General features: G+C 41.5%; 2 protein-coding genes across 2 annotated transcripts; both read left to right on the forward strand.

Moving 5' to 3' along the window:
• Positions 1 to 1,225: 1,225 nt before the first annotated feature.
• LOC133959378 (zinc finger CCHC domain-containing protein 7-like) lies at positions 1,226 to 6,570 on the forward strand. Its single transcript, XM_062394532.1, has 8 exons — positions 1,226 to 1,989; positions 2,304 to 2,356; positions 2,668 to 2,778; positions 3,286 to 3,456; positions 3,721 to 3,756; positions 3,982 to 4,086; positions 4,400 to 4,517; positions 5,620 to 6,570. The coding sequence occupies exons 1-8, from the start codon at positions 1,620 to 1,622 to the stop codon at positions 6,090 to 6,092; spliced, it is 1,437 nt and encodes a 478-aa protein (XP_062250516.1). The 5' UTR covers positions 1,226 to 1,619; the 3' UTR covers positions 6,093 to 6,570.
• Positions 6,571 to 6,978: 408 nt separating this feature from the next.
• On the forward strand, positions 6,979 to 18,779 carry LOC133958716 (E3 ubiquitin-protein ligase RNF38-like). The gene is made up of 12 exons (XM_062393650.1): positions 6,979 to 8,371; positions 11,768 to 11,820; positions 11,972 to 12,153; positions 12,908 to 13,340; positions 13,763 to 13,900; positions 14,013 to 14,201; positions 15,239 to 15,400; positions 15,487 to 15,590; positions 16,120 to 16,201; positions 16,537 to 16,658; positions 17,039 to 17,138; positions 17,779 to 18,779. The coding sequence occupies exons 1-12, from the start codon at positions 8,083 to 8,085 to the stop codon at positions 17,839 to 17,841; spliced, it is 1,917 nt and encodes a 638-aa protein (XP_062249634.1). The 5' UTR covers positions 6,979 to 8,082; the 3' UTR covers positions 17,842 to 18,779.
• Positions 18,780 to 25,314: the final 6,535 nt, after the last annotated feature.

Raw genomic sequence — 25,314 nt, forward strand, 5'->3', positions numbered from 1 at the left:
TCCAGGAACCTGAAGTGGGGACCCAACATCAAAGCAATACTCAAGAAGGCCCAGCAGAGGTTGTACTTCCTGCACCAGCTTAGGAAGCACAGCCTGCCTCAGGAGCTGCTGATTCTGTTCTACACTGCAGTCATCGAGTCTGTTCTCTGCACATCCATAACTGTCTGGTTTGTTCGGCCACTGAATTGGATAAGAACAGACTCCATTGGACAGTCAGGTCTGCAGGAAAGATCATCGGTGCCAACCTGCCCACCATCCAGGACCTGTACACATCCAGAGTCAGGAAACGGGCAGGAAAAATCACTGCAGACCCCTTTCACCCTGGTCACAACATTTTCAAACTCCTCCCCTCTGGTAGGCGCTACAGATCTCTCACCAAAACCACCAGACACAAAAACAGTTTCTTCCCCCTCGCCGTCTCAATTCTGAACAGCCAACCCACTGTGGCACTGTGCAATAACTCTGGATCCTTATAATAACCACTGTACAGTTACTCCCGAAATTATATTATGTTATATATAATATATATTATAATTATATTTAATCATTTTTACTTATTTCACCCTCACTAGAAAATTGTAATATGCACACCTGCACTTCTTTTCTTAGACCGTCGCACTGTTCGGACTGTTGTATTGTTTTTTTTTTTTTTGTTATGTTTGTTTTGTGATGTGTATTCGTTGTAAGTAACTGAGAGCCACTTTACAGAGTCAAATTCCCTGTTTGTGCAAACTTACTTGGCCAATAAACCTGATTCTGATTGTTCCAATGACGAATTAATGATATTTCATCATTATAAAGGAAATGCTCAAGTTTTGTACCTGATAGTTGTATCATACCTTAGAATAGCCCGTTGTAAATACAAACCATACATTAACTTAACTTAATGACGTAATTGTTCAGTCTACATATAACATCTTTCACATTACCTTTATTTGTTCCACCTCCCATAGCCATGGCAACAGTTGACTCTGCTTCTGTTGGTTTTAAGATTTGGAGTCATTATTATTTGAGACATAGAATAACTATAGCATAAAAACCTTTCCTAAATGATGCCTTTACAAACTGGTACTGTTTTCTGTTACAATCAGATATTCAACATGACTTGTGATGTATAAAGGCATGAATTAACTCCGGGAAGGGCATTATTAGCCAAACTCAACGCTGGGTTCAGTTTTTGTTGGCCAACATTTTCTGCACGGCACCGGGTGAAGTGCATTTCATAAACAAGCGTGGAGACACCAGCCCCGCTGCTGCTGTTCGGAGGGAAAACCGCCATATTAGTACTTTATCTGAAGCCACGACCGAGAGGTTGTGAACTGAAAATGGGCAAGGAGCAGAAAATACCTTTACTGACCTTGTTTGACTTGGTTTTGTCACCTAATTTAGCGACCTTAACACTCTTGGCTATTACGGAGCTAGTTACCGTTAGCATAGAGCTGGATAGCTTAACGGTCGCTTTTGTGTGATTACATTTCACATGTTTGAATTCAAAGTAAAGAATGTAAAAAGTATATTAAAGCAAGTTAATCTATTTCTGCCCGGTTAGTTGGACCAGCTATCGCTGTTTGATAGCAGAGCAACAAGCGGTCGCTGTGTGGCGCTGTTCCGTAGGCAGTATGGACCATAAGGAAACAGAGGAGGAGGAGGAGGATGGCGAGGAGGCTCTGTTTGTTGAGAACTTCAGTAGTTCAGATGATGAAGGTGAAGAAGTGATGGAGTTAAGTGACCGGATACAAGCTGCACGGCTCAGCAGGGATCCCTCTCCTCCACTTCTCCTGGCCCACTCCATCTCATCTGGATGGGCTCCGGAGGACAGCAGCGCCAGTCAAGCTTCAGGTGATGGAGTGTCCCAGATGGAGGAGGAGGACAGGGAGCAGCCTGTTGAGGAGTGGATGATCGTGGGAGGAGAAGAGCAAGTAGGAGACTCAAGCATTCATCTCAACCTGGGCTACTGGAGCGACCCTGAGGAAGAGTCTGGAGCTGAAGGTAAACACTGTTGGTGTTCTTGTCTCCCTTTCTGTTGAGTGTCCTGAAATATTTACTAGAAGGAAAAACAAGTGAGGAGATATGTGCACTTGAAGGTATTCACGCTTTCATCATTGAAAGTAAATAAGGTTCGGACAGTTGTTTCTATTATATTATACAGGCCTGACCTGGGCGTTATGGGCAACAATAACATCAAGATGAAATGTTTCATATATTCATATTTTTAAGAAGTATCCTGCGTGAGAGTCTCTCCATTATACCTGTCATCCTCAAATGTCTGCATAACTCTGTTCTCAATGGTTTCTTCTTCAAAGATCCAAATGTGATGTCAGATGAAAATGCTTGGGCAGTATCAGTGAAAGACAAGGTAACTTTTAAAAACTAAATTTGGGTTTACTTTATTCAGGAAATTATGTCACTACTTTCATGAACAAGCCTATAGGACTTAAATCGTTTGTATCAGTCAATATTTTTTTCCAAAGCAAATATTCTACAGATATAAAAAAACAAAACCATCGCAATGATTTTAAGTAAATTCAGCTTGAAAACTGGCAAAAGAATGTATGAAAATATTTTTTGAATGGCTTCAGTCAAATATTGCTGTATGATATCAAGATTATGACTTTATATTATTTGTTTTTTTTACTCTGACTCTCTTTGTCAACTCATATTATCTAGTTTGGTGCTGATAAGTCTCGGACCAGCCGTTATTTTTACGCCGATCGTAATCCGACCTGTAACATCTGCAACAGAGCGGGACACATTGCCAAAAACTGCTACTACCAAAAGGTAAAAGAAGACACACCCTTTTCTCTCACATGTAGAAAATTTACTTTTTTTGGGCAAAAAATGTCCAATATATGAGTTTGATACAGTTGTTGGTTTATATACAGAATTTCCACAGGATCTTAAAAAGTTTGAAATTTAATAATCAGAATTTTAGGTCTCAGATAAAAATGGTTTAGTGGCATACAGTTTGTAATGTTTCCATGTTATTCTTTTGTTTTTTTCTCAAAAATCCAGAATTGAGCAGATATATTTTCAGAAATTCAGGTACTCTGACATTTCTTCATGTTTGTCCAATGATACAGGTCTTAAATTTAATTCTGTGTGTCCTTAAAAAAGCTTAAATTGAACCTATTTACACCCGCAAAAACCCTGTATCAACGTTCCTTACAAGCTGCCATAAACTGTGTGGAGACATCCTCACTGTTGAAATCCCATGGTCACCTGGAGACGATGACTGAAGCTCATAACATCCATCTTAAAACCCTTGTATAATTTGTTTTCCTGCAGAAATGTCCCACCTGTGTCCTTTGTGGGATCAAGGGCCACAGCCAGAGGGACTGTCCCCGCCGACCCTGCCCCAGCTGTGGGCTGCCCAAACATGGCCTCAGGCATTGTGAAAAGCCCCCCATATGGAAGCAGCTCTGCCAGCGTTGCGGGATGAGAGGGCACCTCTCTGATGTGAGTTTGCTACGTTGGCCCCCCCGGGTCTTTTGCCCCATTAGTGTGTTTATGTGTTGCTCTGTTGAAGGAAACTTTGAAAGCATTGGTCTGTTATGTGTGATAGATTTAGTTTTTTAGCCCCAGGCATGTGTGGGCCCCGTTTATGATGTGACTATTAATCTCGACAATCAGCTCCTCATCCCCAGTGCAGTTACACACTGCTCTGTTTTCTGGATTCCTGACCAAGAGAGTAATTTCGCCTTTTTCATGTGTTTTCTTCAGTTTTGCCCTGATACATGGCGACAATACCACTCGACGGTGAGTTGAAGTTTAAATTTTTTTCCCCTCTTTTTCATAAGTAAACTTCTGAACATTAAGTTTTTTTGGTTTATTGTAAAGACTCTCCTAGTTTGGATTTTTAGTGTTTTTGCTCAGAATTATTGAAATGAAGTTATTTTTAAACAGAAGATCCTCTGTTTTACATGGTGATAATTGTCCCTCTCCAATGTTTAAACCTGTTCTTTACTTTTACATTTCTTCAAGATTCGGTCGCATGTTCCTCTCAGACCAAAAAAAATCCAGAGACTCAAATATAAGAGATGCTTTGCTCATTGTTACAACTGCTCTAAGAGGGGACATCATGGTTATGTAAGTAGTGAATGAAAGGAACCCTTCCTTTGCTTTTATTGTCTTTCTTGCCTTTTTGGCCTCTTTAATAATTTTTCCTTGCAGTCAAATCTCTTTTCTCTTCTAAATATTTGTGTCCAAATTACCCTAACACCTATCTCTCTCTGTTTCAGACTTAAATTGATCTGCTCCTCTTTAATCCAGACTTTCATTTACATCTACTCTTTCTTCTCTTACCTAAATTTTCCTTTTTTTTCAGACATTTTGTATCCATCTTTCACCTTTGTTTCTAATCCCCACCTCTGTGTTTCTATCTCTCTTTTGTCCATATCAGGAGTGCACTAAGAACAGGATGGTCAGTGGGACATTTCCTTCACTGCCTTATGTTTGCCACTATGACACCATGGAAGACATCCTCCAGGATGGTAACAGAAAGCATGGAAGAACCAATGGTGACAAAAACATTCTTTTATCTTTTATCTGTGCTCTTTACTGACGCTTTTAAAGGGTAGAGGCTTCAGAACTAATTGTATATGATTGGAAAGACAAGAAACCATATCGTACAAAGGGATAATCTTTCACAGATATATGTTGACTAATTTCTCATATTTTAACAATTAATAGAGCTGGCAATAAAATTAGTAATGTGGGTAAATAAAAAGAAAAACTATTAAAGATTGACCACATAAAATTGGTTCATATAGCTTTTATACTTCTGGCATTTTACAGGAGTTGAACGTAAATGCAAATAAACATGGTTTTTGCTTTTTCTTCTTTTCTAACTGGTTATTATTGTGTCCTCTATAATGTGTGTGTCCTCCAACTCTAAAGGTGACCAGTTATCTAATTTGTATTGGTCATGTTGGCCAAGATATAATCACTTGTGCATGTGTTGCCTCCCTCTGTGGTTGAACGATTCCATCCCGTTTCACCGCTGCTTTGTTGAATCTGTAACCAGTAGTGATGTCACAGCCTCCCAGATGGCACTTTTAAGTTTAAACTTTGGGGGGAAATAGTAACAAAGTTTTTAGGAGTTTACTTAATTTAAGTTACTATATAAGATAGTGATATTGTCACTTGGGGTCAGCAAATCAGCCTGTAAACACAACATTGACATACTATCATGTTATCTGGCTGTTTGTATACAGCTGATGTAAACACAGAACATAAGCAGTCATGTGTTTGGTCACTAAATGGATTAAAATCCAAGATGAATTTTTTTCCGTTTTGTTTTGGGCTCCAACAGCTTTGTCTGCTTAATTTGCCATCATTTTCATCAACTGATTGCGAACTCATCAGGTGGACTTATAAGAGCTTTGTAGATGGATACAGCTCCCAACTGTGACTGAACACATAGTTGGTTAGGGTGGAGAAGTAGAGCTGAGGGGAGTTGGTTGATAAATATTTGTGGGTTAGTAAGTGAGCAGCCTCTTTCACATTGCGTTTGACCCATTGTTATATATTGATTAGAGCAGCTGTAAACACCAGCCTTTATAAAGGCTTACACTGATTATTAAGGGGAAAAAAACTTCACAATTGATGTCTGCTTTTCAGAGCTTGGAGGCGCTGGATCCATGCAGCACCCATCTGAACCAACAGGGCAGCCAGGGGAGGAGAATCAGCAGGTCCTTTCGAGGAGCGGGGCAAAGCAGGAGACATGTGGCCGAGCAGGCAGGAGGAAGACGTGGCCAGAGCGGCGCAGAGAGAGACAGGAGGTAAAGAAACTAAGGAGAGAGGCTCAAGCCAGAAGACAAGGAGGTCTACTGGGGAGGTCTCGTCATCATTTTGATGATGAAGCAGACCCCTTCAAGTCCAACTGTCATCATCACCGGCAGTCCACACCGCCTCCGAAGAGGAAAAAGAAGGATGAGGCAGCTGTCAAAAAGAGCCGGAAGAGCAGAGAGACCGAGAGGTGGAAGAAGAGAGGAGGGATGAAACGTGGGGAAATATATCCTCATGATGATGTCGACAAGGGAAGTGAAAATCTGCTTTCTCCAAAGCAAAGAGTACGTCACAGAAGAAGATAAAACAAATGTTTTAAGTGACTTTCTACGGGATAACAAAAAGGTGAATCGTACCTTAATGTTTTTTGAGTGATTGATTTGTATTTATTGTTACTAAAAAATACTGTAGAATAGCGCATATAGTTCAACTATTTTCATCTTCAGTGTACCCGGTTTGAATGTACCTTTGTACTTTCACCTTGTTCTGTAAGAATATTTAATTATTATCCTGGCTGGGCCAAAATTTCCAATGGTTTGTTTTGTATTTTGTGATCAGCTTTTACACAGGGCTTTTTGGCTCCGTTGTAAAGTGTGTTTCGTTTTCTCATTAAATTTACAGCCAGTTTTACAGTAACTGTAAGTTCCTGTCTTTAAAATACTTGAAATTGGTTCAGAGGCACAAACCTTTGATTGTCCTTGGATTGCAAAGCTTACGATGTATTTTTTTTTTTATTGTAGATACAACTACAATAAACATGCATTTCCAGGCAAAACCACGTATCATTTGTGTTCAAAAATGTATTGTTGTTTTACGTTATAACACACGAGAAAAGGGGGTTTGGTGTGGGTAGTGCATCGCACCAGGCTTCAGACATGAGTGTATCGTCCCTCTGCTGTGAAGCTGCTGAATTATTAATGAGCTGAGCAGCTGCCCGGGGTTTACCAGACCAAAGCAATCGACTCTGATCACAAGCTGCCACTTAAAACTTGACATCTAAAACTGATAATTAAACAAATGTGAACTTGGCAAATATTGTGCGAGCTTCCACGTCTCCTCGCTCGGGGTGTGGGTGATTTACTCGTAAACACGAGGCGGATTTCCGTGGAACCCAGCGTCCCGTCTCTCTGCGATCGATTGGTTGCTACTCGGCAGGGACGTGAAACTCCCACTGATCGATCTCCACTACGCTCCCTGCTGACCAGAGAAAACAGCGAAAGCGAGAGGGGATTTAAATGGGACAAACATCGTCCGCCGTGTTTGACGGATAACGTAGCTATCTGCGCCCCCCCCCCCCGCGCTACCCGAGGTAATCCGCTATTAGCTCCGTTGGACGACGAGCCTCACGTTAACACGGCGCGACGCTAGCTAGCTTGTAATGTCGGCACTGTTGGACTTGTTTTCCCCTCCAGACCCCGCTTCCTTTTAGCCTCGGGCTAGCTGGAAAATCGAGATTATGGCAATGAACGCGCAGGTATAGTTAGCCGACGCGAAGGGGTGTAACCTGACCTCGTACCGCGGGGTTCTCGTCGCAGTTGAGCCGCAATTTATCCACGAACCTATGCTAATAACTTTGCGGCCAGCTACCAGGGCGGCGGGTTTCTTTTTAGTTTGCTAACGCTCGACAGCTAGCCATCTTGCCTGAGCTGGGGGATCTAAGTATTAAACTTGGCTAGCTTTGGCTGGGAGATATATTTACTTCAACTTAGCAGTTGCCTGTTAATGGATAATTATCTAATTTTGTTGAGGACCACATTGCTTTCAACCATTGCCTTTAAAACACTTTATTCTACTGTGTGAAAGCCTGACACTGGTCCTCCGTACACAGACAATAGAGAACCTGAGACTTGCTCAGTTGTTGCTCCGCTAACGACGGGAACTACCGATAACAACACAGAATAATGATTGTAGTTTGTCACTAGTTTAATGACTATATTTTTTATACGTATGCACTTTCATAAGACGTCAAGTCAATACGCGTTTTTCGTTCAGTTGACGCGCACGGACAGCCAGGGGAGAGACTGGATGGAGCCGCTGCTGCTTGTGCGACATACGAGGTTTGTGCTTCCCTGAGCCCGCTGCTCCCAGGTGTCTTCCCTCGGTCCATTTAAACAGCAGCTTTAAATGTGTCAGAAAACACGAGCAGTGAGCGGTCATCACCAGCGGTAACTCGGCGGATCGACAGACGCGCAGACGCGCAGAGGCGGGAGGCTCCTGTCCGTTTCTCCAGCCCACCTTCATCACGTCCATCCAACACCACCGCCCTCATCATCCTCCTCCTCCTCCTCTCCAGCCATGGACCCCCCGAGGACCCGGTCGCGGTCTCGGTCTGGCTTCTATCATTTCGGCATGAACGGCAGCGTTGGAGGCAACGGCAGCGGTAACGCTGTCGGCAGCGGGAGCTTGATGAACGCCAGCGGAGGAGCGGTAAGCTACCCGCCGCAGAGCAACCCCGGCTGGGCTCCCCACCATCACGGTGGTCGGAGCTACTCGGAGGGCCAGCAGCAGCACACCCAGGGGAGCTACATGTCCGCGGGGGCGCCGCGCCACTCCTCGCTCGGAGCTCACAGACACCCCGGGGCCGGTAAGCTGGCTTCAGTAAACAGGGCCTGTAGCCCGGGCTAGATGCATCATTGCACACACTCGCACAGGATACACCCCCTGGGGGATGCATGCGGACCACTGGCAGCTTAACAGGCTTTGAGACATTTAACTAAAAGGTTTGGTGCTTTCACTGCCAGGTGTTGTTTGAAAGGCCAGCTATATGCCAGGTCAGTAGATCCAACAGAGGCTTAGCTTTAGAGGGTTGAGTAGCATTTACCTAAGTAAACAGAGCGCACCAGGTTCCTGAACTTCCTGTCCTGGCTGTCACTACCTGGCTTTATAGTGGCAGTGCAAATGATCCTGACCCTCAGTTGGAGTTATGCACTGCAAAAAAATCCCCCTTGCAAAGTCCTGGAATGGTGTGGCTGAAGGCCTGAGGGTCATATTGTGTTACTCATGTGGAGTCCAGGGATATATGCATTTTCTAAGTGGTTTAACCATGCCACATAGTCCCCACAAGGCTCTATTAGATCTATGTTTGAGTAGAGTCTGATTGAAAGAGAACACGCAGTCCTTGAAGTTGTTTTGAAATGAGAGCTCTGTCTAGATAGTGATTTTCCATGCTGCCATAGTCGTCATAGCAGTTCAGCATAAATCTTCATGCTGGTCAACTTACATTTAAGCCTATATGCAAATCTTTACATTGTCCCAAACTAGCCGAACTGGTTTGTCATCAATGGTTCAGCACTGGGCAATCATTGATGTTGTACTTTAAAAGCAAACATATATAAACAAGGGATTTAACAGCAGATTGGATGATGGTTTGTTAACTTTTAGTCAGATTTATTTATATTGCCCAGGATCAGTAAAACAGGGAGTTAATTGACTGTCATGCCAACAGCAGAAGTAGGTCCCTCCTGTCAAAAAGAAAAAAAACTCCCCAAAATATTTAAGGAATTAGAGAGAGAAAAAAATTAAGCTGATACAGCAGCTAATTAAATGCAAAACCTCAGTTCAGCTTCCTTTCATTGATCTCATAGACACCAGGTTGACAGCAGGTTTCCATTGCTGACTATTGGAAAGTGTCTTGAGAAACCTCCTGTTACACCAGATTGGATACCCTCAAAGGCTAAAAAGTGCTTTGAATGAATTAAAGCGGTCTTTTAATGGGCCTCTGTAATAGTAACACTGTTGCCAAAGACCCAAAATAGCCCAGACAGAGGGGACACGCACACTGGAACGCATGCTTCTTAAATTGAAAGACTACAGAGACGTTTGTGTGCATGTCCCTGCTGTGTGTGGTGCTTTCTTCATCTTAGCAGCTGCACATGCCTCTTGGTCGAAGGCTGAGGTCTTTGTGTGACATGTCCCGCTTGTATGGTGAAAATCGCAGATTTCCTCTTTGCCCATGCTGCTTTGTTGTCGTACATGTCCCAGTATTATGCCCCTTGGTATCACTGTATCCAGGAAATTTCAGGATTGGTTTGGAGGATGTTTTGAAAATGGGTTTGTGTCAAAAATGTTCTCCTCCCCCTCTACCACTCCCCCACTTTCAAGAAATGACTGTTGCATCCTACAACGTGCAAGCATTGCAATTTAATAGCAACCGGTTTCTGAGACCTTCATTAATACTGTCATGAAACCTCTACAGGATATGCATGTAAAATAGGCTGTTCTTTTTTATTTTTGGCTTGTTTCTTATAAATAATAGTTCACGTCTCTGTATCTAAGAATAAGAACAGAATGCTACTATAAGAAGAAAAATGCTACTTGGTGACAGCTGATACTCAAAAGTTTTCTACCCTGCCTGAGTGGGTGTCAGTCTTGAAGGAAATGGTGTCAGTCTTCCCCAGCAGCCATGCTCGGAGGAAGCAAGGTCATGTGCTCGCCAGCAGAACCCGTCCAGTCTGGCTCACCATCCCCTCTCTTGTGGCCCCCGGGGTGAATCAGCATTAACAGACCTAGTTCTGCGCAAAACACATCAGCGCCTGAGTCCCAGAACCCTATGAGGTTTAAAGAAAAAGGGATAGCAGATGAATAGAGATGTGAGCCAGTGTGTTGGCCCTCCTGTCGGCTTGTCAGTCAACCAAGCGTCCCTCTGTTCTCTGCAGCCACTAGCAGGGCGTCTTTGATCTGTCACTATCGGCAGACTTCACATGGCTCTGGAGTGGTGTCGTAAAGACAAGAAAAGGGTGGGGGGGCTGGATCCCAGATTTTTTTCCCTCTGAGAAGGCTGAATGGGCTGTTTGGATGACGGAGAAATGGTTTGGGGGGCAGGACGAGATGAGGGAAGGATAATTTTTTTTCTCTTTTTGGTGATTAAAGGTTTTTGGGGGGACTGCTTAGAGGAAAGTCTTGTCAGCTGCGTTCAAGGACATCCTTCTTAAGCTGCTGGAATGTCTGTGCACATGCTGCATCTAGACTGCACATGTGGACTCCCAGATAAACCGCTGGGAGAGCATTGTGTTGTTCTGAGATTATGTTCGTGGCCTCAGAGCTTTATTCAGTGATGTGTTTGAATACTTTTTTTTAAAAATCTCATTCAGTGTTTTTGTGGTGGCCTCTTGATCTTTGGAGAGATTTTTATTTATTCCTCCAACACGAGGAAAAATACAGGCACGAAACATTGTGCTTTCTGGTAATGGTTAATTTCGAAAGGAAATACTACAGTTACCGTGATAGTTATTATTTGTTTGAGTTTATAAAATGTAAAAAAAAAATATTTTTAGTTTTATTAACCGTCCAAAACTAGAAAACATTTGTACAATAATGCAAATTTTACATCTGACAACCTGAAACCTGAAATCTGTCAGTGTTTTTGTTTGATAAAGCGCTTATGCAGATTTACGTTCTTTCAATGGACTAAATCAATCCATGACCCTCTACATAGTACACCAAAAGTGATGTTGACCAGGAGCTGATGTCAGAAAACAAGAGTTATAATCCAGAATCAACATATAACATGGGCTGTAACTTGGCCATGTTTGATTGTGGAATCTGTCAGTTACTGGGAATTTGGTAGGCGGACTTTCATGTTGGATCAGAGGGAAGATTTTGTCTAGGAGAGCCAGAGAATTTGAGTCCATGGTGACATCGTCCAGAGATGGCTTCCTTCCTTGTCTCCCTGTTTGAAAGCAGGGAATGAAAAGGCTGTCCTGGAAGACAGGCCCTAAGTGGCAACAGGGGACCAAGACATTTCTGTTGTCACTGTTGGATATGGTGGTGCTGGGTCTGTACGACTGTTCAAGCAAATCAGCCAGGCTGTAACAAGATATTTACTTTTTGGCATCCAGTGTGGCGTAATAATTGGGATACGAAAAAAAGACAACCAGCTGCTTGTGTGTTGGTTCAGAAACTGTACGTCCAGGTCTCTTGTGATGTTTTTTTTTCCAGCGCTCTTATCTGATTGTGATTTTATTTCCTCTGTGGCCTGCAGGAGGATTGCTTCATTTTCATCCGGATAATGTGTGCAGTGACGACCGGGACAAAGTAAGTAGGAAACATGACCAGTGTCCGTTGCCTCTGCTTTGCTCCTGGTTTGAATAGAATTTGTATGTCATTGTTTTCTCTCCCATTCATTCTCCTCTTTTGTATGCCCTCTTTATCTTCTGCCCTCCTCCTCCCTCACCTCTGTGTGCAGATTGAAGACAGCCCAAGCCCGAAAAGGCAGCGTCTTTCCCAGCAGTCCATGTTGGATCTGAGCTCTGCACCTCCCTCCACTCCCTCCTCACCCATTCGTCCATGGGAGCTGCCTCCCAGTCGCAGACCACACCCCCACTACATGCCAGAGAGATGCCACACACCTGTTCGCAATCGCCGCAGGTAAGTATGTGTACATGTGTAATAATACATATTACATTATTTTAATTACTAATCTGGGGATTGCTGATATAAAATGTCAAAAATATAATGCTTACCACCATCACAAATTAAAAGATCCAAGATGTAAATCTTGTAATGACTTGAAAATTTGAGAATATGGAACAAATGATGAATGTTTTCATGCATAGACCAGAGTTCCCCAAAATGAGGAGGCTTGAGCCCCCCCCAAATATTAATATATTAAAATATTATTGTGGCAATAATCGTGTAGCCCGATCTTCTATTCACACATAAATTATAAACAAATCAAACTTTAATAGACATGTTTTAATATCTCTTAATTTAATATAATTTTGATGAATTTTCCTAAATGTAACTACATTTTTACAGTCCAGTCTGCTATACCCCCATGGCCCACACTTATGGAAAGTGCAAAAGACAGATGAAATCGTATAGTTATCTATCTGAATTTGATTTAATTTATTTATTTACTGCCAAATAGGCACTTTTAAAACATGCGTTATGGTGAAAAGCTATAAACTATGTATTCGCATTCTCCATTGTCAAAGGATCTGTCTTTCTTGAACACATGTGGTGGAACTCTGAAGGCAGCAAATTTATTTGTTCTTAGTCCTGCTCAGTGTTGGTATAGTGTGGTCAGAAAGTTATACTTAAATTGAACATTTTGCACTATGTGGCAGCTCCAGTATTCATGCTGAGAGAAATGAAGACCTCTTCTTTTTCCCCCCTTCAGCCCTCCAATGAGACGCCAGCGTGGCCGGAGAGACCGTCTGACCCGCCACCACCACCACGCCCACAACAACCACCACCACTACAACAACAGTAACAACAACAACCACCACCACCACCACCATCACCACCCCAACGCCCACCATCATCACCACCACCACCTGCACTCTCACCACGGCCCGTCGCCAGGCCACCAGGATGAAAACTACCGTCATCTGGCTCCTCCTCAGGGCTACCCACCTTACAGCCAGCAGCCACCTAGAGGACCTGGACCCGAGGAGCGTTCAGGTTACCATCCCCCAAACCCCTCCCCGAGACCCCTCCACCAGTCACCAAACCTGTCTCCGAGGCTGCTGCACCCAGCAGCCCACCAACAGCACCCACACCCTCACCCCTCCCAGCATCAGAGCAGTGTGGTGCTGGACCTCCATGAGCAGGTGAGCAGCACATAGAGATGAGAAAGGACTAACTTTTTAGAACTACTAATACAAACAAATATATTATTTTCATAAGCATCTTATCCTGTATTTGACAAATAGCTTTATTTATTCATCCAGGTTCATACCAGAATTGATATCCACACATTAGTGTCATTTAGAAAGGGAAAAGCCACTGGATGTTACACCAAATACAATTTTAACTTCATGACTTATCCCACATCTAATTGTTCAGCTTTAAAAAATCAAACAACCTTCAGTTTATTTGTATCGGTTTGAAATTGAAAGATGCAGACAGACATAATGAACCAATCCTTTCATAAGCATCACTAAATCCCAAATGCTTTATTTGGTGCACAGATGTTGTGTTCTAAGTTTGCATGTAACGTTTGGAATCTTTCCCCCTCAATGTCCATGTTCAGGGTTCAGTTCCTGTGTCGTATTCTGTGTCTCCCCCGGGAGCGCCGCCCGGGCTGCCTCCTCGCTCTGCCCCTCAGCAGATCCCAGCGTGCTCAGTGGTTTTCAGTGGACAGCACTATCCCGTCTGCAGCGTCCCTCCTGTAAGAGATTATATTCAGCTGCTTACATTTGACTGGGTTTTCCTTTATTTGATGCTTTCATTGTTGCTTACTTCCTTCATGACAGCTTGTCTTTTTTTTCTCTCTCCATCAGGTCCTTCAGACCTGTTCTGTGCAGCACTTACCAATGCCCTATCCCTTCCCATCCCTGCTGTCCACTGACCCGACCTTCCTATTACCCCCTCCTCACCTCCCTCATCCCCCCACACACCTTTCCCACCACCCACCTCACTTGCCTCAGCCTGGACAGTTTGGACCCTATCCGACACAGCAGGCACGATCGGTGAGTCAGAACATGCACAGTGTGTTGAGGTGATTTTTATTTCAGCCATAACAAATCAGATGCATCTTTGTGAATGTTACGAAGAATGACATTGATTTTTAGAGACTCATGAGACGCTGGTATTTAACTTTATATGTGCTCCTTAGAAAACCTTTTCTGCTGATTTATTTTTTTATATTAACAAAGCCCTTGTGGAGAAGTCAGCATCTTTCAAGAGCTTTAAATGTTCCACTTGCTTTAAGTGGAACGTTTAACTGTATAAAATGCAGCAGTAAATTTGCCCCACTATGTTAAAGTAAAATGGGTGATGCATATTTTACACAATAATATGGTGTACGGTTTTATAATATATGAAGACTCGTAGTAAAATAGGCCATGGTGGCAGCATCATTTATAATAAAATGGGGTAAAACCACAGATGAAAAAGTAGACACATCTGTGCTATTGGCTGAAGATAGAAAGGAAAATATTGATTATCTGCTAATAACTCAATATTATGCAACCATGTTCAAATCCTAATTTAAAAACCTGTATGATCCCTGAAGTTCAAAGTTGTTTAACTCCTCAAGCTTAAATATAATGGAGTTTTTTTTTTAAATGTCATTCATGTTTGCCTTTTCTTAGAGTTTTTTTTGACTGCAGAATACAAAGCAGTTTGAGACATTAATTGTTCAAATTAAATTAATTTATGCACCAGTATTTATATTCAATCAAACGTATCTTTGCTTTATTTTTGTTATATCTGTGTAGACATCCTGGGTGCCACGGTGAGTAAGGGGTTCGCACTCTTGTTACATCAAGAGGGATTCGTGGAGTTTACGTGTTCTCTTCGTGCCTGCGTTTGTTTTCTCTTGTTTCTCCAGTTTCCTCTCACAGTCTAGAGAAATGCAGCTGAAGTTGAATGCTGAAACCATTTTTTATTTGTTTCCTCTGATAGACTGGAGACCAGCTGATTAGTTTGGATAAGCTCATTGTGGTTGAGATTTTTTCTGTTGCTGTGATTGCATGAAATTAAGTTTTGCTCTGCTCTTCCGCAGCCATTACAAAGGATAGAGAATGACGTAGAGCTGCTGGGAGAGCACCTGTCTCTGGGTGCGGGGCTCCACTATCCGCCTGCCACACACCCAGCCCTCAACCCACACTCCACACAGCTCCACTTCCTCTCCCATGATCCCCTGCCACAGGAGTTCTTCGGAGTGGTGAGCAATAAGAAGGAGTTGTTCAAATGCATTATAATGTTTTCTTTACATAAATGATCCGACATATATTTGTTTTCACCCCTCAGTCCTATCCAAACTTCATTCCTCGGCGTCTACCGGGGCGACGGTACCGTTCGCAACAGCCACTGCCACCTTCGCCTTACCACCCCAGCCTCCTGCCTTACTTCCTGTGAGTAGATCAGCACATGCATTTACTAAGATGAGACAGTTATGGTGAAAAAAGTTTTTTCTTTCTATTAGCAAAATAAACAGTAAATTACCTGATTTGATTACTTATACCTGAAGAGCCATATAACAAATGATATCAAAACGTCAGATTTCAAAGTGTGGTGGGATCATTTTATTTTGTTGAAACTTTCAAAAGCAATATATATTTCCAAGACATTCCAAGAGAATAAATCTTTGAGTGGTCCTAAGTTATAGTTAAATTGTGAACACAGAAGAGAATCAAATGATTTAACAAAGGATTGGTTGCATACAAAGATCCTGAGCCTTTTTCAGGCAGTTTCAAATCACGGTGAATAATGAATACACAGAAATGTATAAAGTGAGAATAAATATTTAATGTAAGTTGGTAAAATATAATTTTTGGGTGGCAATTAACTTTTCATCTTGGATGCAAAGGCTATCAGAGCTTCTTTTTGTAGCTTTGAGTGAAGCTACTGCTACACCTTATAGCTTCACATCTCCTCCTGCAGTTCAATGCTGCCAGTCCAGCCCACAGGTCCTGCGATCAGCCTGGAGCTGGATGTTGACGATGGAGAGGTGGAAAACTATGAGGTTGGTCTTCCTCTGTTTGATTCTCTTGTCTGCTGGATGCAGACTCGAATTCTTGTGTTGTTACTCCTGCCATGGAGGTTATGTTTTCACCCATTTTTGTTTTTCTCTTTGTCTTTATATTCAACACAGGGAACACTTCTGTTAACTTTTCTGGCATTTTCCACTGTTTAGGAGTATATTATGACAAATGAAACATTTAGATTATCAAACCACTTCCTTTTTTCCTTTAAATTTCAATTACAAGAACCAGAAAATCCTTTGTAGGATTATTCTGCCTTGTCTGAGGCAAAGGCTCTACTAAGTACCGTTCTATTTGCTGATGATTTTCCCCTCAGGCTCTCCTGAACCTTGCTGAGCGTCTGGGAGAGGCCAAACTCAGAGGACTGACCAAGGGAGACATTGAACAGCTCCCCTCCTATCGGTTCAATCCAAATAACCATCAGTCTGAGCAAACACTGTGAGTGCCTTTTTACAGCCACAAGGTCATCAGCTGCTGAGAGGCTGAATTATTGTTAATTACATTTTCTGTTCACCGAGACAGAGAAGAGGTGAACATAACGGTTACAATATCCTAATTCTTGGCACATGTTTCACAAAGTATATGTATATATACACGTATAAGATGCTACATGATCATAGACAGTTTCAGTTCTCTCAGAATAGATTGTAAACTCATTTTCACATAAAACTTTGCAGTCTCCAAAAGACATGGTCTCTTGAAAAAACGAATTCACCACATGATTTAGTTTTACACATGGTCATATTAAGTGTCCTTTGTGTCACCTGTGGTTATTGTGTTGCAATTCTTTGTTTCATTGTATATCTGTTGTGCTGCAGGTGTGTGGTGTGTATGAGTGATTTCGAGTCCCGTCAGCTGCTGCGAGTCCTGCCTTGCAGCCACGAGTTCCACGGGAAATGTGTCGACAAGTGGCTCAGGGTAAGTGTGGTTACCTTCCATGGCAAATCACGCACTGTTCCTTTCCATTTACATAGATAGAGAAGATGGGTAAGTCTGGTTTTTAGAAAGTGACCAGGCAGTGCTGCGTTAGGAGTTCCAATCAGTAAATTCCTTCTTTGTTCAAAGACACAAACACTCTCTGTACAGGCATGCATCAATTAAATGTCAGTAAGTGAGAGTGTAGATTTTTCCAGTGATCAGTCAGATGATATAAACAAACATCAGGCTTGTGTGTAAGTGTTCCTAAATTCAGCTCAGAGTTAGTCTGTGAAACTTAAAAACACACTAAACCCCAGGAACACCGGAAAACAATCTGTTTTACTTGTCTCAGCACAAGATTTCCTGCTGAAAAAGTGTTAAAAGAGGCAACCTACTGTGTTAACCTTGACATGGTCTTGTGATTTTTAGAGGGGTGACTCATTTTCCCAAGTGTCTGTGTGAATTGGGTTATGAAGATAGCAGTTCAGCAACAATTAAATTAGAAATATTTGATTTCAATGCACGACTATGTAGTTTAGTTGTTGTTCAAATACTGTATAAAGTTTTAGGACAACATTTTATATCATTTATATTATGACCTGCTTCTAAAACCTTACTTTTTCCCTCTATCTGTCTTCAGGCCAACAGGACGTGTCCCATTTGTCGGGCCGATGCCTCAGAAGTTCAGAGGGACTCGGAGTGACCATTAGAGGGAGCCAGACACTCGTCCACTGTCTGTCCTACACGTTCAGTACTGCCTGCTCCTCAAAGCTACACCTGCTTGCTTGTACACGCACACAAACACACACACATGCACCAGTTCTTTGCCTTTTTGTACAGCACCCTCTCATCCTTTGCTGTTCTTCCATTAATTCTGTTTAAGTTTCACTCTCCCTGAGATTTTTCCTCTTTCTCTGCCCTTTCCCAGTGAGTCTTTTTTCCTGCGATTTGTTTTTCTTGTACATGTACATACACGCTGGTCCTCATATTTCTCAGTGAATGACCCAACATCCTCCAGTGGTGTGTATGTGTGTGTTCACATGCAGCACAACTGTGCAAGTGTCGTTTGGTCGGTCCTAGAATGTGTGTGTGTGTGTCAGATTTTCTAGCTGTCCTGGAGCATGCCTGAGTTTCTGTTGTGTATCAGACAAGAAAAACATCTGCGAGTGACTGACTTGACTTCCTGTTTGTACGTTGATGCACTGTATGTCTGTATGCATACTCTGTTTGTATGTATGTTAGACTTTAATCCTTTTCTCTAGTTTGACACTAAGGGTCCATGCTGCCACTATACTTCTAATTTGCCTATTTGATCCGTTTTGTTGCAGAAGAGTTATTATTATTATTATGATTACAATTATTATTATTAGTAGTAAACACGTATAGGTGATTGTTTCATGCCTGGCGGTTACCTCATCTTTCTGGTTTTGGTTATTTTTCTTTATAAGCGCTTCACAGTACTTCTTTGAAATTAAGCACAGTATATTATCCATTTTTTCTTTTTGTTTGATAGCAAAAATAAGTTTGTCTGTGACTTTGCAGTGGCACATGTGTTACATATATACATATATATATATATATACTGTATAAATCTATGAATATCTGTATACCAAATAAAAGGCTTGATATTAACTTTTTAAACTTAGCATTTTGTATATGTTTTAAAATATTATTTCTACTCAGAATTAAGAACTAGTGAAATAAATCAGGTGGTGTTTTTTCATCCCTCTGTTGTAGTGGTGCTGTTATTAAAATATGACATTAGACAGATTAACATGGACACCAACGTTCTGATATTAACCAACAATATTCTCAATAAGACAACGCAATGGAAACTTTCTGATGATCATAACCTTAACCTTAATATAGGTGACGTAATCTGACTTTAGTCGCATTATGTAGACATGTACAAGTCTTGATCGCATTAAAACGTCCTATTGGAGTTTGCAATAAAAAAAACACTCATAGCACAGGTAGCATTTTGCATTCATATAGTTCAGGCTGGGGTTTTTAAATCCTGGTGGGAACCTCGAAAACATGACATAGTGGATGCAATGCTGCCTCATATTTTAATCAGATTATGCTCTCTTACATGCAATAACTTACATTAGCAACTGGTGTACACATCATAATCTGAGAAATGTCTTATTCAGAATAAGATCAATAGTCAGATAAGTGTTGTCCATGAACATTTTTGCCACTTACGGCTGTGTGAACAGGTGTATTAGCTTCAGACTGCCACTAGGCGGTGACACTGCTCTTTTAGACCAACCTCACTCTACATCAGCCCAAGCTGTTAACGGTTTGCATCCCCTCTGGTTCACATGTAACCAATATGTATGAAACACAATTTCAATACAGCAAGTTGAATAAAAACCATAACAGCACAGACTTATAAGACAATTATAGGTCTGTGTTTTATTCTTCATTCAGTCTGGGCTTATACAAATGGGCAATGTTTTCTGCTTCTGTCACAAGACAGTCAGCCTCTCTTGGGGATTTATTCAAAATAAAAATATAAGACAAACGAGCCGGTAAAGGAATGTAACCCAGGAGCTAATAAGGGTCACAGCTAAGGGTAGAATCTGATATGAATCCGAAACAAACATGGAACCAAGCATACTACAAATTACGAGAAATAGTGAAGGGCGTAACCAATAAGAGTTTCACAGTGTCCACATGTTACCTTTTGTTTTGTTGGCAGCACAAGCCTGTTGCCTTGTGAATATACAACAACCCTTTTGATGCAGAATCTACAGTGGGACTACAATAGATACACTTTTACAAGCTACATGCGCGGAGCTGCTTCAGGCACAGGGAACACAAATGTCACTCCACTGAAAAACAATTCAGTGAAATCTACAAAGCGCATTTGGGGAATGTGACAGAAGCCACAGGCTCCAAGGGACATTATTTAACTTTGCATATCGCCATTGATTAATGGAAAAACACCCCTTTTTATTTGGGTTTCCATTTCTGAGGGTTCCAAGGGGTCAAGGGGCTGACCTCATGTCTATGACTTGCTACATCTGGTCTTCTTAAATCCTGATATATAGCTGTATATATATGTCTGATTACCGCTAGTTTTTACATCCTGTCTATATCTGCGTTTACTGGTTTGTCTGTTTGTTAGTTAGCAGGTTAATGCAAAACTAAGCACAGATGACACTTGGTTGAAGGACGCAGTATGGGCCAGGGAAGGAACCATTACATTTTCAGTGGGATCAGGATCAGGGGGTGGATGCAGGACTTGTGAATGTTTCTTAAACCTTTTCATTGATTTCTCAAAAAATCATTCATGGAGCTATAGATGAATGTGGTTTCACAAGGGGACTGTTTGGCCTTGGTGGAGGTAAGAACTCTACTGGGTGCCACACGGGGATGTGCTGCTGTGTGTCATCTGAAACTCACGGAAGAAAGTGAGATAGTTTCTTTCCTTTGAGAAACACTGTTGATGTACATTCAGAGTTCGAGTTTAATTAAATGAGAAGCCTCTTGGCCGTGGCCTGCTGACTCACTGTCCTCCTGTCCCTGTCTTTCGCTCTGTCCAACTTATCTGAATCTCTTAACCCCCATTTTCTTCTTTTCTTTCCTTTTCCTCCACCGCTTCCATCCTTTCCCTCAGTGACTCTTCGTGCTCTTGTCCTCTTCATGCACTGTCCTCTGTTTTTCAATTGATTCTCTCTTTCAGTTCTCTTATTACTCTGTTCTTCCTCTCCTCTAATCTTTTCTGTTCTTCCACCCTCTCTCCTCTTCTCCTTCTATGCCTGTGCTGAGAACACCACCCACTCCTTTAACCCGCTTCCACTGTGGAGCGCTGAAGTGGAAATGATGGGGTTTTCTGCCTAAAACTGTCTTACCAGTTACTCAACTCAGGGAATAAACATTATTTGTCTTGTCTTGCTTCCTCCTGTGTCCTTACCAGGGTTGTTCAAGGCTGGAAGTGGGCTACTCCTTTATGGCAGATCAGTACGTCTTGAAGTTGAAAAAATTTGAAAAAATATTTTGTTCCAAAGATGAAAATACACACAGTGAGATGAACAGCAAAGGACAAGTTGTAGGTTTTTTTTAAAAGTAGAGTACCATTGGATTTAAATCAATTTAACACTATATTGCAGTCACACACAGCCGCAGAGTTTAATAAGGAATCTTAACAACATCATGTTCAGTTTCACATTTTGGACTGAACATTGACGCAGTTGCTGCCCACGAGGGGTCCCACTGGTGAGAATTCTGGTTTGAACGTTCTCTTTGGTTGGTTGGTTGTGTGCCAGTCAATCATGCATGACGGGCTGTCCCGACTTCAGGCTGTGCTGGGAGCAGCTGACATGTTTCAGGGAGGTCGTTCGACAGTGGCTGTGAGGAAGAGGAACTTTATTCAAGTCAGTTTAGGGTCCTTGGAGGGGAAGAAGAAAATGTACTTGAAGAGGGACTATCAGAATTCCTTTGTTTGTCTGTTTCAACATCTCAAACAACATATATATATTACATCTTCAAACAAATCCGACAACACAGGCTTCGACATAACTATTTGACGTGGAGTGCATTAAGGGAAGTGGAAGTGGAGACATGTCATCCGCCTTAATTTACAGTCTATGCTCCGGACATGGTTTTAAGAAACACATTATAAAAACTCTTCTTTCAAAAGTTAATTTAGAAAAAAAAAATCTTAAAAAATACCTCAACTTCATGTTTACTGAATAGTCCAGTTTCTAACTTCGTTGAAAAGCTAATGTGCACTGGAGACTCCATGTTTCCCCATTACACTTGTATGTGTTGAATATTCGATGAAAACAGGTTTCCAAATTAGGTCTGATGTCATAATCTGAGAAACTTTCCCCCTTCAGCAGATGAATATGAAAACAGCTTTTTTGTGTCAAACTCCGAAAGACATCCCCGTCCTTCTCAGTGAGGCTCAAACATACAAATAAAATAACAATGAGTTAAACAAATTTTTGATTGGCGTGGCCCTTTAAATATCAGCGATGGTAAGACTATATGAGAAATAGGGTGAGGAAAAGTATATATGTAAGCAAAAAGCTGAATATAAGTCAATGCAATGTCCTCACAAGTGTGTTTCTATACAGTTGAAAAGTGAAAGGTTATATGTCAGCCATCTTTTTGCTGAAACAAGCTTCTGTCAAATCTCTGAGGAAAACCTTGGAAAAACTGCTTAGATGGAGAAACACTCACTGTCAATGACTGTTTGACTGTTTGCCAAAACGATACAACAAAACTGATTGATTGAAATTATTGAACCGAAAAGAACTGGACCAAAATAAGAGAAATATAATTTTCATACCATCAATTTCAGTCTGTCCTTAGTCTGATGTCAAAACGATGAGTGGGGAAGCTTTTACACCTCAGTGTTCTCTACTCCGTGCCTCCTGCCAGCCACCACTTTAATGTGTAAATGTAACAATACGTGTGTGTGTCTGTACGTGTGTGTCTGTGTGTGTGTGTGTGCTGTGTGGACTGACCTGAGCTGACAGGTACATGGATTCTCCATCCTGTTTTTATATAAAAAGAGAATGTGTGCACTGTGCTCTGCCTGCTTCGGTTATATTCACACACACACACACACCCTCACACACGGACACACACAGACACACACACACACACACACACATGCACAAACCTCTATTCTTACCTTTTCTTGGGTAAGAAGAGTTCTTCTTGTTTCATCTTTCACTCACCTCTCTCAGCAGTGTGAGGGTTAAATGAAAATGCGTCGGCAGCTTTCTGAGTGAAATCTGAGTTTAATGTTTATTTCATATGGATTTCCCCATCCACACTCTAGCTGTTTGCCATGTCATCTTGTTCTGAGCCGTCAAAGGCCATCACTGCTACTCGTGGGTCAAGAGATGTGTGTGTGTGTGTGTGTGTGTGTGAGAGAGAGAAAGAAAGCGACAGACATAATTATGAGCAAGAGAAATGAAGAAAACAGAAACAGAGAGACAGACAGAAAAAGTGTGTGTGTGTGCGCCAATAAATGTGTTGGATTGAAACCCTTCTCCTAACGTTCCCACTCCCACTGAGCCAGTGTGGCACTACATCACACACACATGCACACAGGCATGCAATCACACACACATATTTGTACTTCTGTCTTAGTGAGGACGGACATAAATCTATAGACCCTAACCTTAACTATCCAAATTAAATGCCTAGCCCTAACCCTAACCCCATTCTAACCCTGACCATAAAACTAAGTCTTAATCCTCAAACAGTCCATGAAAAAGGGAGAATCGGTCAAAATGTCCTCACCTTGTAGGGTCTATGTTTATAATGGTCCTCACTAAGATATAAGTACAGGAACCCAGCCACACACGCAGGGACCATGGACAGCAGGACCCTCCGGGGTTTTTCCCAGTCTACTGGATAATTCCTTCTCCAGGGAGCTGGGCTGAGCCATATAGAGAGGAGCAAAGTTCATGAAGTCAAAGTAAACACAGTGAGTGCGATTAGTTGTCTTCAGTAGTTAAAAAAAATACTGTATAGTAATATTAAACAGCCCCAAAATGATACGGAAATGTGCTTTGACCATCTGCATGTTGCCACACTTGTCAGTATCAATGCACTCGCAAGTGTGAGGATGGAAGTACACACACAGTCTTTGTCTGTATTGTCTGTCCTGTGGTAGACCCTCGTGACGGATCTGGGATTGGTGAGGATTGGCTAAAAAAATACTCCTGTTGAAAAATAGCAGTTCACAGTTCTTCTTATGATGTAAAAGCATAAATTTAACATCAAATTACCCAGTAAAACACAAAACATATGTTGTGGAGATGAGTTTCTCTACAATCCTCTGGAAAAGCGTTTTCTGAAACAAATGGACACACACAGCTACACTCACAAACACATCCAATATACTTTTAGTGCTTCACTGAATATGACATAGGTTCTGAGATTAGAATTATATATTGATATATGAGACACCAAACATATTTGCCATCTCTATATCCTATTGTCTTTACTCTTTCTCTTTGGTTCTCATTTTAAAGCCCTGGTGTTTATGGTGCCACATCGTTTTCCCCCACTGATATAATATCATTTTAGATATAGAGAATGGTGCATCTGATACCAGCTGGCCTGATGAATTTTTTTAATCTGGAGTTTATGCTTGCTCCTGGCGATATATCAGGTCATAGAAATACAATTTATTGTTGTATTAAGGTGATAGTTCGGAGAAAATACAAATAGAAACTGGTCAAAGGGGCAAATGGGCCAATATGAGTCACATAAGATACAGTCTGAGAGGGACGATGGTACAGTTTGTGTCTCCTCAGAGATTTATGATGTCTCAGTGGTTTCGGTGGAAAGGAGGGAGCAAGACAAACAGTTTTGAGATGTAATATGAGAGGTAACTGAAAAATAAGCAATATATCCAGCATATTCTAAACGTTAACAAATGCTTCAATAAGTGAGAACTGTTAACATGTTGTCTAAAACCTACAATAACAAAAGATAAAAGCTGTGATGATTTGCAATGAAGATACAATAAAGATGAATAACGTAGCTATTTTGAAGCTATTTTTAGCTTGTTTTTCATCTATTTGAACAACAAGCTCTTAAAAAGTGGAGGCCATGTTTTATTGCTCTAAGACAAACCTGTATAGACGCCAAAAAGAATTTCAGAATTTCCAAATTGCAAAGGGGAAAAAGAGGAAAACGTATAAAGGAAACATTTTATGAATCATATATGGATCACACAGGCACTAAGCAGCGCGAGCACATAAATAAGAATTCTCCTTTAATAAAGACTACCACAGAAGAATGTACTTGCAATATTGGTTATTATGGAAAAGCCAACATTGCTTGATTCTTGTTGACAACCTCAGCCGATTCGGCTGTTTTCTTTCTCCTTGCCGGATATAGCTTTAAGTCAGGGATGACAGGAAATGTGGAGTGAGTGGGGATAACATGTAACAACAGATCATAAGAATACAACAGATGACCCAGAAATATGTGAAAGTGGAGATCTGTACAAATTGTGGGTTTATGCATAACATGAGCAGAACACAACCCATGTTAACACAAACACAACCCAGAGGATCAGAGTCAGAGCTGCAGCCTCTTTCTTCCAGAAATATAGGCAACATAATGAAATACTGTGTGTGCTACATAGATATATACACACCATGCACAGATGACAAATAAAAGCTTGTAAACCATG

Source organism: Platichthys flesus, chromosome 8 (genome assembly GCF_949316205.1).
Source record: "Platichthys flesus chromosome 8, fPlaFle2.1, whole genome shotgun sequence".
Taxonomy (NCBI): domain Eukaryota; kingdom Metazoa; phylum Chordata; class Actinopteri; order Pleuronectiformes; family Pleuronectidae; genus Platichthys; species Platichthys flesus.

What these genes read in the sequence shown, in the direction of transcription:
- LOC133959378 (XM_062394532.1), top strand. Translation starts at nt 1,620, where the DNA reads ATGGACCATAAGGAAACAGAGGAGGAGGAGGAGGATGGCGAGGAGGCT. An exon ending in TGAGAGGGCACCTCTCTGAT is followed by an intron (nt 3,457 to 3,720) that starts GTGAGTTTGCTA and finishes TGTTTTCTTCAG; the next exon opens with TTTTGCCCTGATACATGGCG. An exon ending in AAAGCATGGAAGAACCAATG is followed by an intron (nt 4,518 to 5,619) that starts GTGACAAAAACA and finishes TCTGCTTTTCAG; the next exon opens with AGCTTGGAGGCGCTGGATCC.
- LOC133958716 (XM_062393650.1), top strand. Translation starts at nt 8,083, where the DNA reads ATGGACCCCCCGAGGACCCGGTCGCGGTCTCGGTCTGGCTTCTATCAT. An exon ending in CACAGGAGTTCTTCGGAGTG is followed by an intron (nt 15,401 to 15,486) that starts GTGAGCAATAAG and finishes TTCACCCCTCAG; the next exon opens with TCCTATCCAAACTTCATTCC. An exon ending in GAGAGGTGGAAAACTATGAG is followed by an intron (nt 16,202 to 16,536) that starts GTTGGTCTTCCT and finishes TTTTCCCCTCAG; the next exon opens with GCTCTCCTGAACCTTGCTGA.